We start from the raw sequence: 13,566 nt of genomic DNA, 5'->3' as shown, positions 1-13,566 counted from the left end.
CAACAAAACAGAATAAAAGCCCAGAAAGAAACCCATAAATATATGGTCAATTAATTTATGACAACGGAGCCAATAATACACAATGGGGAAAGGATAGTCTCTTCAATAAACAGTGTTGGGAAAACCAGACATACAGCCACACGCGCAAGAATGAAAAGTGGGCCATTATCTTACAGCATACACAAAAATTAACTCAAGTGGATCAAAGACTTGAACATAAGATCTGACACCATAAAACTCCTAGAAGAAAACACAAGTGTTAAGCTCCTTGACATCAGTCTTAGTGATGATTTTTTGGATTTGACACCAAAAGCAAAGGCAACAAAAGTAAAAACAAACTAGTGGGACTACATCAAACGAAAAAGCTTCTGCACAGCAAAGCAAAACCACTGACAAAATGAAAAGACAACCTATGGAATGGAAGAAAATATTTGCAAATCATACGCAGTAAGGGGTTAATATCGAAAATATATAAAGAACTCACACAACTCAACAGCAAAAAATAATCTGATTAAAATATGAGCAGAGAATCTGAATAGACCTTTTTCCAAAGAAGACATATGTATGGCCAACGGGTACACGAAAAGGTGCTCAATATTACCAATCATCAGGGAAATGAAAATCAAAACCACAATGAGATATCACGTCACACCTGTCAGCATGGCTATTATTAAAAAAGACAAGAAGTAACAAGTGTTGGCGAGGATGTGGAGAAAAGAAAACCCTTGGGCACTGTTGGTGGGAATGTAAATTGGTGCAGCCACTGTGGAGAACAGTATGGAGGGCCCAGAAAAAAATTAAAAATAGAACTACCACATGATCCAGCAATTTCACTTCTTGGTATTTAACTGAAGAAAACAAATATACTAACCTGAAAAGATACATGTAGCTCCACGTTCACTGCAGCATTATTTACAATAACCAAGTACTGAAGCGACCCAAGTATTCATTGATGGATGAATAAAGAAAATGTGGTATATATATATACAATATATCCAGTCATGAAAAAGAATAAAATCTGGCCATTTGCAACATGGATGGAACTTGAGGACATAATGCATACTGAACTAAGTGAGAGAGAGAAAGATAAATACCATACAGTCTCACTTACATGTGGAGTCTAAACAAAACACAACAACAAAAAACAAAAAGAAATCTAAGCGCATGCATACAGAGAACAGATTAGTGCTGTCAGAGGTGCTGGGGTAGGAGGTTCAGTGAAATGTGGGAAGGGGGTTAAAAAGTATAAGCTTTCAGCTATAAAGTCATGGGGATGTAATGTACAGCATGGTGACTACAGTTAATAAGACTGTATTATATATTTGAAACTTCCTAAGAAAGTAAATCTTAAAAGTTTTCATCACAAGAAAAAAATTTCTAATAATGTATGGTGATGGATGTTAACTAGACTTATTCTGGTGATCATTTCACAATATTTAGAGATACCAAATCATTATGTTGTACATCTAACATTGATACAATATTATATGTCAATCATATCTAAATAAAATTTATAAATAAATAGAAATTGAATACCACCAGTATCTTTGAAGTCCCTTTTTAATTATATCCATCTCCCTCCTCTTAGAGGTAAAAATTTTACTTTTGTTTATTTCTTTTCTTTATAATTTCATCACATATGAAGTATCCCTAAACAATGTACTTAGGTTATCCTTTCCTGTTTTTGAACTTTAACATGAACGTAATCTAATGTGTGAATTCTTCCGTGATGTGCTTCTTTTGCTAACATTTTACTTTGGCATTTATCCAAAATGATGAATTTTATAGTAGCTCATTTATTTTCACTGCTGTAAATGTTACATTTTCTGAAAATATCACAATTTATTTGTTCTATTGTTGATCTATTATATACAGTAAGCAGAGATGGCCCCCCAAAGATGTCCATGCTCTAATTTCTGAAACCTGTGACTATGTTAAAAGGGACTCAGCAGATGTGATTAAGTCAAGGAATTTAAGATGGTGCGATTACACTGGATTATTCAGGTGGAACCAATACAAAGTTCTTTATAAGAGGGAGACAGGAATGTCAGAGTCAGAGGAAGACTGGAAGATTCTACACTGCTGGCTTTGAAGATGGAGGAAGAGGCCACAAGCCAAGGAACACAGCAGCTTCTAGAAGCTTGGAAAAGGCAAGGAACAGTTCTCCCCTAGAGAAAGGGAGAAAGAATGCAGCCTTGTTCACACCTTTAACACACCTTTAAGACCAATTTTCAGACTTCTGGCCATAGAACCATAAGATAATAACTTTGTGTTATCTTAAGCCACCGAGTTTGTAGATTTGTTACAGCAGCAATAGGAAACTAATACAATCCATATTTAGGTTATTTCCAGAATCAGCTAAAGAACAATGTATACAAACATTTTTGTACATATCTCCTGATATGTGTATGTGTGTAAGACTTCCTCCAGGTTATATGCTTAGGAGTAGAATTACTAGAAGTACATGTTCAGTTTTACTAGGGAATGACAGGCTTATTTCCAAAACAGTTGTACCAGTTTACAACCCTACCAACAGCAGATGGGAGTTACTGTTGAATCATACCCTCACCAATATTTTATATTAATCTGTGCTTTCATTTTTGCCAATCTAGTAAGCATGAAAGGGTCTCTGATTTTTTTTTTGCACTAATGAGGTACAAAGTTCTAATGTTTTATAAAACATTTGTATTTCTTCTTGTGTAAAATGTCTGTTTGTATCTTTTGTCCATTTTTCTATTGGGTTGTCTTTTTTATATTGACATGCAGTAAAAATACTGCTTTTTCCCTATTCTATTTTAACCTTCTGGAACTCCAGTCATCATATTAGACCTTCTTACTCTATTATTCACGTCTCTTAAGCTCTCTTAAACATTTACCATCCTGTTATCTTTCTGGGCTTCATTATGAAAAACTTATTTGCACTTCTCTTCCATTCATTTATTCATTTATCCAACATATTTATTGAGAGCCTAACATAAGCCCTGCACTGTTCTAATTACTGGGAATGTAATATTAGAAGAAAGAGAATTCTCATAGAAGAGAAAAAAAAAGGAATGACCAAAGTATAGAGTCTGTCAGATAGTAATAAAGTGATACGGAGGAAAACCAGAGAATTGAGACAGGTGTTACAGAATCGGGGCTGCTAAATTTTTAAAGAGGGATAATTATAGAAGGTCCAACTGAAATTTCAGCAAAACTTAAAGAGGGGAAGGAGCAAACCATACTTTTTTTGGGGGGGTGAGGGGGGGCAGGAGAGGAAGAAGCATTCCAGGCATTGGGAATACTAAATACAAAGGCCCTGAGGCAGTAAGCTTGCCCAACGGCTCAGAGAAACAATAAGGAAGACTACGTAGTAGGTAAAAGGAGAATTAGAGGACCTTTATTAAGATTTTGGCTTTTCTGAGTCTGGTGTTTTCTCACACCAACCAATTCTCCACCTCTCCAACATTAACTGCGTGCCCAATTCAATTCTGATACCACATGGAATTAGAGCAGACCCCAAAGAGTAAGGGTGTAGACACACAGGACTGCCCCAACTTAAGATACCAGCCCCAAGCCACCTGTACTTGCTGACTGGTTATAGAGAGGGGTTCCCACAACTTCCTTCTCAGGTTTGATAATTTGCTAGAATGGCCTAGAGAACTCAGGAAAAGACTTTACTTACTTTTACTGGTTTACCGCAAAGGGTACAACTCAGAAACAGCCAAACGGAAGAGATGCACAGGGCAAGAGAGAAGAGCCAAACGGAAGAGATACTGATTGGGGTATGGGTGGAGGGGGCAACGTGCAGAAGTTCCGTGCCTCTGCGCTACCCTCCCAGCAAGCCTATGCGTTCATCAACCTGGGAGCTCATCGAATCTCACTGTTCTAAGAGTTTTTACAGAGCTCAATCTACAGCACCCCTCACCGGAACCTGGAGGTCAGTGGGTAGGGCCGAAAGTTCCAATCCTCTAAGCACTTGGCCTTTCTGCACCAGGCTCATCCTGAAGCTCTCTAGGGGTTCCCACCTAAGTCACCTCATTAGCATAAACTCAGCTACGACTGAAAGGGGCACCCCTATTTCTCAGGAAATTCCAAGGCTTTTAGGAGCTTCGTGCCAGGAATAGGGGACAAAGAGCAAGCATGTTTCTGTATCACACCACACTGAGTGAGGCAGGAAGCCACTGGAAGAGTTTCAAGCAGAGGCTAAAAGGAACACGGAGTACAAGGCGAGGATGAAGGGTTTCTCTTTTGTATTGTACGGTCAGGGAAGGCGACAATTTAGGTAAGTGGACATGGCAGACAAGGTGACACTGTAGCAGAAACCTAAGAAAGTGAGTGAGTGAACCACATGAATACATGAGAAGAGTGCTAGCTAGGCAGAGGAAACTGCTAGTCCAAGAGTCTCAATGCAAGAACACATTTGCCGTGTTTGAGGAACAGCAGGGACGTCAGCTTGGCTGCAGCATAGGTTTAAGGGGGAGCAGACTGTGGGAAGAACAGATTTGAGAGGGAAAAGAAATCAGGAATTTGGTTCCTGATACATCAAGTTTGTGATACCTATTAATTACCCAAGTGGAGAGGCTGAAAAGGTACTTGGATGTATGGATCTAGAGCCGAGAATCCTAGTCTGGAGATTCTGAGAGTCAGTTATATAGATGGTATTTAAAACCAAGAGATTAAATGAGATGACAAAGGTGGACAGACGAAAGAGTACAAGATTTGAACCCTGAGGTTCAACCCATTAGCGGTCAGGGACAGAGGAGGGACAAGCAAAGGATTCTAAGAAAGACTGGCCTGCAGAAAGACAGGAAAGAAATCAGAAAAGTATACTATCCTGGAAACCAAAAAAAGAAAAATAAAAAACCAAAAAACGTATTTCAAGGACAGTGAGTGGTGAGCTGTGAAAAAAATCTGCCGATAGTTTTTAAATCTTAGCTTTCCCAAAACTACTGGCTTTAGCAGCAAAGAAGACATTAGTGACCTTGACAAGAGCAGTTTTGGAGAAGTGGTAGAGCCAAAAGTCAGGCTGGAATGGGCTGAATGATTGGAATAGGAAAGATAAAGATAACTCTTTTGAGGAGTTTTTCTATAGAGGGGAATTTTTCTATAGAAAAATTGAGCAGAGTCAGAAGAGATGGGTGGGTCAAGAGAGAAATTTAAAATAGTAGAATTAACAGCATGTTTTACGATGACAGTAACTGTCCATTAGAGAAGGAAAAATCAATGATCCAGGAGAGAAAGGGAAGATTTGCTCGAGCCATGTCCTTGAATTGGAAAGAAGGAATGGGACTAAAATAAAAGTAGAGGGATTGACCTTTGATAAGAGCACAAAGGGTTCATCCATGGTAATCTACAGGAAGTCAAAATATGTGTGTCAGAGACTAGTAGGTGGACAGATGTGGATTCTTCTGATTACTCCAAGTTTTTTAGTGAAGTATGAAGCTAAAAGTGAGGGTGGAAAAGGAGGTGTTGGAGAGTAAAGTAGAAAGAAAAGGACATAAAATGGTTGTCTGATGCAATAATCATTGTTTTCTGCTGGGTATAATCAGCTATTTAATCCATCCATTGATTTCTTAATTTCATTTCTAGAACTTCTACTTCATTATGTTTTAATCTTTTGGGTAATTCTTTAAAATTTCTTGTTCCTTTTCATACTTTCAAGTCTTTATTTAAACACATTAAACACAGTGATTTTAAATTATGTCTGATATTTTCAAAATCTAAGGTCATTACAGGTCTATTTCTATAATCTATATTTCTAATATCTCATTCATGGTGCCTTTGTGTGTTTTGTGATTTTTGACTATTAGCTTATTCTTCCTGACACTTTATCTTCAAGAATTCTTTAGGGCCTGGGTTGAAAATAAATCCATCCAGAGGGAATGGATATTTGCTTTTACCAGTAAACTGGGAGCGTACCAACCTGAGGCTGCTACAAATTAAATTTCCCACTTAAAGCTTTTCCCAGCACCAGGTGGCATGAATTTGCCCTGTAGAAGGGCTGGCTCATGGTTACAAATTTTTCAAGGCAGTTTTTTTTTCCCCTTCCCCTAGCAAGTTTCTTCACTTTCCCCTTACTTGTGGTGGGTTTCACTTCTCATTTACCCTTGTTATTGAAGATGTAGCTCTGTGGAGCCCAAGCTTTATGGTGGGGCCTCCTTTTATTTCCCTCTCTTTGGGCAGACACAGGCTTTATTTGTTCACTCCACTCCATGTAGTTGTTAAAGCAGAAGCTCAAGGTGTTCAGAGTTTGGGGGAGGTCCTCAAGGTAATGGGACTGAAGCAGCACTGTTTGAGTCTCAAGGTTCTGGCTTTCCATCTTGGGGGGCGGGGCGGCTTTATGTATTCCTTGATTTCCTGCCACCTCAGAAATGCATTTTAAAAAATTTAAAAATATATCTGACTGAAGTTATTTCTTTACAGGAAGATTAACTTGTTATATCACTTGTATGCACTATGTTTTTAGTTCCTATGTTTTGCCGTACTACAGAGCACATTTACATTTCATTTATAAAACATGGAGTATGTGATGTACAAATGCCTATCATTTCATGTGCTTAAAAATAATTTCATGCTTTTAATGTAAGGAGATAACATTCAATATATTCATCTCCTTAACTAACTTCTTGTGACTAGAAGTACTTTTCAAAAAAATCTAATTCTTCCCTTTATTCTTCACCGTTTTCTTCCAATTTAGTGTATGAAAGAGAAGAGAAAGAACTGGCTTGGTTCCATCTTTTTATTTTCCTGGGTCTCCCCCTGCTCTATTTCTATACGGCAAAGAAGCAAGCTCACTGAGATGCACTGTATAAACCAGAAAGAAGCCTACTGGGGCTCCAGTCTAATCTTGTTCACTTACTTAACAAGTGTGATATTTATCATGTAAGCTCTCTGAACGTCAGCTACCTCAATCAGCCCACAGATACGTCAAATAAAATGAGATAATGTATTTTTAAACATGTTACAGATTAAAGTACTATCTAAAATATGATCCAACACTATATTAGAAAGTACCACTGGAAACAAAAACCATATATATTCATTTTTGAGGACTGCTTGGTACAATGCTACCTTGAATAGGCACAAATCTTTAACTATTGAACTATATATATTCACTTGGACATAATGAAATTTAAATTACATATATTCACTTGGATATAATAAAATTTAAAGTACCCATGGAATTATAAAGCATTAATACACATAATTAGTGATAGGAACCTAAAACGAAGCTTCTACATTGGTGATAAAGTATACAATTAATATATGCTATATAAAGAGAAAATGAGAAAAATCAAAAATTTAAAAAATAGCTAAATGTAAATTCTACTCAAAAAGAAACGGCCCACTAATAACTAGAAAATAATTTTGCCAAAGACAATTCGGAAAATGTACTTTTCCTAAGTCTGGTAGATATGCCCAGATTGCCACTATCTATTTCAGTGTTTCCAAATGGGGTTAAAAGATAGTTACAAGGGTAACTGCATTAGTTACTTGCAAGGCTGGTTTAAAATGCTGATTCCTGGTTCACATCCAGATCCCTTAAGTCAGAACATCTGGTAACGGACCCAGAGAATCTGCATTTTTAATATCCCCCCCTCCCCACCCAAACCAAAAGTCTGCCCCTTTTATTTTTATCAAATCATTCATTTAAAAAATATTCAGGGACTTCCCTGGCGGTCCAGTGGTTAAGACCTCACCTTCCAGTGCAGGGGGTGCGGGTTCAATCCCTGGTCGGGGAGCTAAGATCCCACATGCCTCGCAGCCAAAAAACCAAAACATAAAACAGAAGCACCATTGTAAGAAATTCAATAAAGACTTAAAAAATGGTCCACATCCAAAAAAAAAAAAAATCTTTAAAAAAAACTTCAAACAGGGACAGAAACTGAATATTCGGGCATTCCGGGATTCAGAACACCATAACGCTATGAAAAACAGTGTCTGAATAAAAAGTGAGAAAAACATGTTTACACGGTTACCCTCAGTTATCTTCAATTTTACCTAACAATCAGCATTAATTGCTTCAATCGACGTCTCCCCTCATTATCGGGCCACCTGAGACACCTTTTTGTGTTTTTTTGCTTTTAGTAGTTTTGCCACTTTGGAGCAGGTGCAGGCAAGAGAGCACCTGGCAGCAGTCTATTCAAATTCTCCTGTATGAAAAAGAAGCAAACACCTTTCTTAAGGCAAAAGGCTCTGGGAAGCTAACCCTCTGATTTCCAGCATACTGAGAACCCTTCCGTAAGATACGCCTCACAAAGACGACCCCCCAAACCCTAATTTACCAGCCAGCACCTCACTGCTGATGGAGCCACAAGGTCAGACACAGACCCCCGGTCTCGTACTTGGGCTCACCTGGCGATGCCACTTAGGAGACAGAGTACAAGCTGGGTAAAAATACGGCGGTCCTGAGCGAGGGAAGATGCGAGGGGCTCTCTAGTCCGAAAGTCGAGGAAGTTAAGTCTCGTCCCCCTCGCGATCCACACGGCTGTTGCAGGGCCGCGGGGTCTGTCACCTCCTCTCCATCTGCCCGCCGCCCCCCTGAGCTCGCCGCGGGGAGGGCTTCCCCATTTCTCTGCGTGCTCTCTTCCCATAACAGCCGCGGAGGTTTTCATACCCGTCCCATCTCCCGCCACACTCTCAGCCGCTTAAACATCAGAAAGATAGAAACGAAAACACCTCCGGGGACCGTCACCATCTTCCTCTTTCTCCTGCCATGACCCCAGGAGTGTCGCCATCCCCGCACGCCGCGAGCGGCTCGCAGGCGTTTCCTGGGCTCAACGATCACGGTTTCAACCCCCCCTCCCCGCCCCCCCACCCCCATCTTTTCCGCTCGCCAGAAACCACGCCGGGCTCCGGCCGCGGCCCTCCCGCGCCTCAGCCGCGGCCCGGTCGCCGCCGCTGCCGCCGCCGGCTTTTGGCCGGGGGTCCCCGCGCCGGCATCACTCGGGCTCACCTGGGCCTCGACGACGCTCGGGAGGAAGCTCAGGGTGACCAGCAGCTGCACCGCGGCCGCCGCCCCCTGCCCTGGGCCGGCCCGCCGGACCCCCAGGCTCATGCTGACCTCTCCCCTCGCAGCTGCCGGCCGGGCCCCTCGGGGCCGGAGAACGGCGGGCGGCCCGGGCGACGACCCAAGCGGACGACTCCCGGCGGCCAAGAGACTCCAGGGTCAGAGGTCTGCACGCCCGTCCGGAGGCTGGAGACGCTCTGCCTGGCGCCCAGCAGCTGTGAGTGAGGCTGGCGAGCCCAGTGCCCCAGACTTCATCCCCCAGGCGGCCCCGCCCCCGGCCTCCCCTGCGCCCGGCCACGCCCCCTCCGACCGCGAGGCCTTGTGGGAGTTGTGGTCCCACGCGGCCGGGAGGGCGCCTCAGGCCGGAAGGCGGGGCCGGCGGCAGGGGAACCCGGGAACTACAGCTGCGGAGACCGCTCCGCCTCCCCGGGGCCTCGGGCTCCAAGGCGGCCAATGACGGGGGACCACGCGGGCCTCCAAAACAAGAGGCGATGCGGGCCGGTGGGATGGAGCGCCCTACCCCGCAGCCGGCCGCAGGCCGCGCCCCTTCCCTTGGCAGTTGCTCCTGGAAACGGGGCGAAGGGGTCCCTCCCTGTGTCATCGCTTGTTGACACCGCGCGGCCGCGAGGCTCCAGGATTCGCCCAGGATCTACGCAAATGAGAAACACCGGCTCTTCGACTTTCAGTGTCGGGCGTTTTCTTTGTCTCACCCCCTTTTCTGTAGCCTCACATCTACCGCGGGTGCCTGGATGAGCCACCTGCGACTTGTGGAGATGGCTTTGGCTCCTCCTTCATCTTACACGCCCCAGACGTGGATGTCGTCCTCTGCCTCGTCCAGCTCCCACTCCTATGCTGACAAGTACAAACATAATTATATACATAATTACATACATAATTACAAACACGTTAAAGGATGGGACTTAACCCAAGTTCATAATAAAATCTGGGAATGGGGATGAACACACAGAAAATTTTGGAGTGATAACTGGGTTCAGCTCCCACCTCTAAAACATCCTAGTTTGTTATGTGGCTTTAGACAAGTTACTTAACCTCTCTGAGCCTCAGTTTGTCCGTCTATAAAGTAAGCACACTAATACCCACCTGAAACATTGTTCTAGGATTGCATAAGATTATAAACATAAAGGGCTTAGTATGGTGCCTAGAATAAAAGAAATGTTCAATAAATGATAGCTGCTATTAGCTTTATTAATATCCTTGATTTCTAGTAAACTAGTAATACATCACCTTACATTTATGCAGTGTGTATTAGTTTCCCATCGTTTGTATAACAAATTACCACAGATTTAGTGGCTTAAAACAAATTTATCATCTTACAGTTCTGGAGGTCAGGAGTCCAAACTGGATCAGCAGAGCTACATTCTTTCTAGAGGCTTTCTCTAGGGGACAATATGTTTTCTTGCCTTTTCCAGCTTCTAGAGGCCAGGCATTCCTTAGCTCATGACCGTGCATCACATTGTCACATTTCACTCCCTCTGCTTCTGTTGTCACATGCCTTCTCTTTCTAAACCTAACTCCACCGCCTCCCTCTTGTAAAGATCCTTGTGATTCCATTGGGCCCACCAGATAATCCAAAATAATCTTCCCAACTCAGCATCCTTAACATAATCACATCTGCAAAGTCCTTTTCGCCACATAGGGTAACATACTTACAGGATCTGGGGATTCGGGCGTGGGCACCTTTGGGGGGCATTAATCAGCCTACATATATCTTATGACGCACTTTCATAGTGCAAAATGAAAATGCAGGGTCCTGGCTCAAAAAATAGTAAGAATTTCAAGACAGCGACAGCAGAGCATTAAGGCCAAGGGCAGTGCCCTTCTGAGCACAGGTCACATGCCCAGAAGCCAGCCCTTCTGTCCTATTCCTTTTCAGCACCTCTTTCTCCTGCCTCCAAACATGTCTAGTTCATCCCTAGCTTAAAAACAAAAAGAATTTTTCCTTGATTCTTCCAACTACTTTTCCATCCCTCCTCTTCTTTTCTTTGCCAAACCTATATTTTCTATCCTCCCGTTTCCTTCTTTCCCTCATATAAACGTACTCTGTCCCCGTCAATCTGCTAAAGCTTTGCTCTTATCAAGTCCAGTGGACTTTCCTCAAGAGTCCTTGTCTCTGTTCAGCGTTTGATGTTACTGGTAACACATACATCCTGGGATGATGTTATAAAGAATGCTGGGAAATTTTTGTTGTTGTTAAAAAGAGTGGATTATAAATTTACTTGTTATAAAATCTCAGGTCCTTGAATGGATCTTTACTCTTGGGTCCTCTCTTGGATGCGCAGTTTGAACCTTTCCATCCCTAATGCTATGGTTGGAAGTTCTAACAGAAGTAAAGTGTATGCGCTAATTCCCTTTGGTTGCAACCCACAAAAATCAGCTCTAGCTAAAAAAAAAAATTTTTTTTTAAATAATAGCAGATTTTAAAAGTGTGGAATAGCTTATAGTACTGAGGAAGATTTCACCACTCACATCTCTGGAAATGCAAATCCATCAGGACAGCATTCAGGGACTCCAAGGAGAGTCTTACCTAGGACACTGCCATTGGACTGATCAATTCCAATCATTTTAGCCTTTGTCCTTCCTATCAAAATTCAGATTTCTTCTAGAGTTTAGCTTCAAGGGAGGGAGCAAGCTCTTTGATTGACAACCCCACAATACTGCACAAAATGAGCAAGACGTAATTACACAGATGAAAAGTGAGTGCTACTGCCTTCAATCATTAAAAGAAGGGAAAAAGACGCTGGTCAGACAAAAGTGACAGATGTCCCCTTCAGGAAGTCATGGTTTTATTCGAGTACTCCCTTTGCACATACTTTTTTTTTAGCATATATTTTTCAGCATATATATACTTTTCAGCTTATATTCACACATTCATTAAATTGTCCCAGATGTCCTGAGTGCAGAAAACCAAGAAGCACACCTCTGGACACTGGCAGCCCAGAAATAGCAACAATATGCCTCCTGTAGTTTACGTAATTTTTGATTTACTTAACATCACCTGGATTAGATGAACCTAATTACCTGGAACTAAGGTGTAGAAAAATTGACCACATTGCTCAAATGGAAGAATTTATAGACCTTCCAGATCTATTAATCTGAGAAGGGCCGGCTAGGAAGTCAATCAGTACAACTCCCTCATTGCAAACAATGACAATTTATAATTGATTTGGTTGGGACAGATTATTGGAGAGGGTTAACCTGGAGGAACAATCTTAGTATAGATAGTAATTCCACTAGGGCCAGCTATGACTGTATTTCCCATGATTCTTAATGGAACCAAAATCAGAATCAGCCGTGGATGACCTCAGTGTGCTTCAGCTTTTCGAATGAATAGTGTCAAAATGTGCTTAAGTCAAGATTAATAATAGTCATATTTAAAATGTAGTCACACTGACACCATGCACAAAAACAGATTTATATTTATTGCAGATTCCGTTTTGCTCTCAAATACAAATGATTCCCTCATCTCTCATCCCTTTGTTTCACCTCCCCTACTTTCCACTCCACATCTCGCTTCTTCTCTGAGTCGATGGCCGAATTATCTCATCCCTGTAGTCTGGAGTGAGTCATCCAGAGTCTATGGCGGTTTCTATCACCACATTCGTTTAGCACCAACAATCTGCTGCTCTGTATTAGGAGCTAGCTTTTCCTGTGAATACGTGTATTATAGACATCTAGCGTGTAAAGTTGTAGAGGACTAGCTCTTCTTATACTATATTCTCTTTAATAACTATCTCAGTTCCTATGAACGGTAATTGATAAATATTTGTTGATTGACTGGTTAATATTATTTAGGATATTAATTTATCTTGGAAGACATCTATCTCAGAACCAGTCCTGGGTATGGTGCCCTCCGAACATTTCCTATGGGCAGCTGGGACCTGGCTTCCTTGGGCCGGAACGTTTCTGGTGAAGGCAATAAGATGAAACTGGCAGCCTTTCTTTAAGGCAACGGATTACAGTTCTTTAGAGGTGTATTGGGGGATTAGCAAAAAAAACTGAGGGAGTAACACACTTGTCAGAGGACTGGTTGAAACCAATTACTGGAAATTTACTACTTCAAGAGTTCTGTTTTTTTCTCAAGCACTTCTTGATATGTCCATAGCTAACGGGTTGAAACAAAGGCTTGAGAATTTTCTTGAGTAGATTACTGTAACGCTTAAGAGATTTTGTGAATTAACCAAATTGCCCTAAGTATTTACATTTCCGAGATATCATCAAATTGTGTTTCTTTGATGTTTTTTTTTTTCAGCTTGGTTAACTTGTGACTTCTAATGAAGGAGGAAACTGTTGATGAATGGTTCCAAATAAAAGTCAAGGGAATGGGGTGGAAATTTACTAACACCAGTAATTTTCACTCCTGATAGCAAGCTGAATTGTGATTAATGCACCTGCTGAGTAATGACAATCTGGTGTGTTTAAACAACTGTATTTGTAGACAGCACTGGTGTGTTAACAACTGGCCACGGCATTTTTTTAAGTGGATTTCTACCTGTAACTTAGTTATAAAGGGAATTTTTGCTTGATGATAGGATTTCTGAATTTTACTGAGGGCA

At 41.6% G+C, this 13,566-nt stretch overlaps 1 protein-coding gene across 2 annotated transcripts in view; it reads right to left on the bottom strand.

Annotated features, from left to right (window-relative positions):
* ERO1B (endoplasmic reticulum oxidoreductase 1 beta) overlaps nt 1-9,231 on the bottom strand; it is a 63,367-nt gene extending 54,136 nt beyond the window's left edge. For both annotated transcript variants that reach the window (XM_068547563.1, XM_068547564.1), the window contains exon 1: nt 8,939-9,231. In XM_068547563.1, the coding sequence (XP_068403664.1) occupies nt 8,939-9,040 (102 nt within the window). In that variant the 5' untranslated portion in view covers nt 9,041-9,231. The remainder of the gene's footprint in view (nt 1-8,938) is intronic.
* Between the last annotated feature and the right edge of the window lie 4,335 nt (nt 9,232-13,566).

Source organism: Eschrichtius robustus, chromosome 7 (genome assembly GCF_028021215.1).
Source record: "Eschrichtius robustus isolate mEscRob2 chromosome 7, mEscRob2.pri, whole genome shotgun sequence".
NCBI classification, from domain to species: Eukaryota; Metazoa; Chordata; class Mammalia; order Artiodactyla; family Eschrichtiidae; genus Eschrichtius; species Eschrichtius robustus.
Note: the sequence above shows the minus strand (reverse complement) of the source record. Positions and strands in the feature narration are given on the sequence as shown.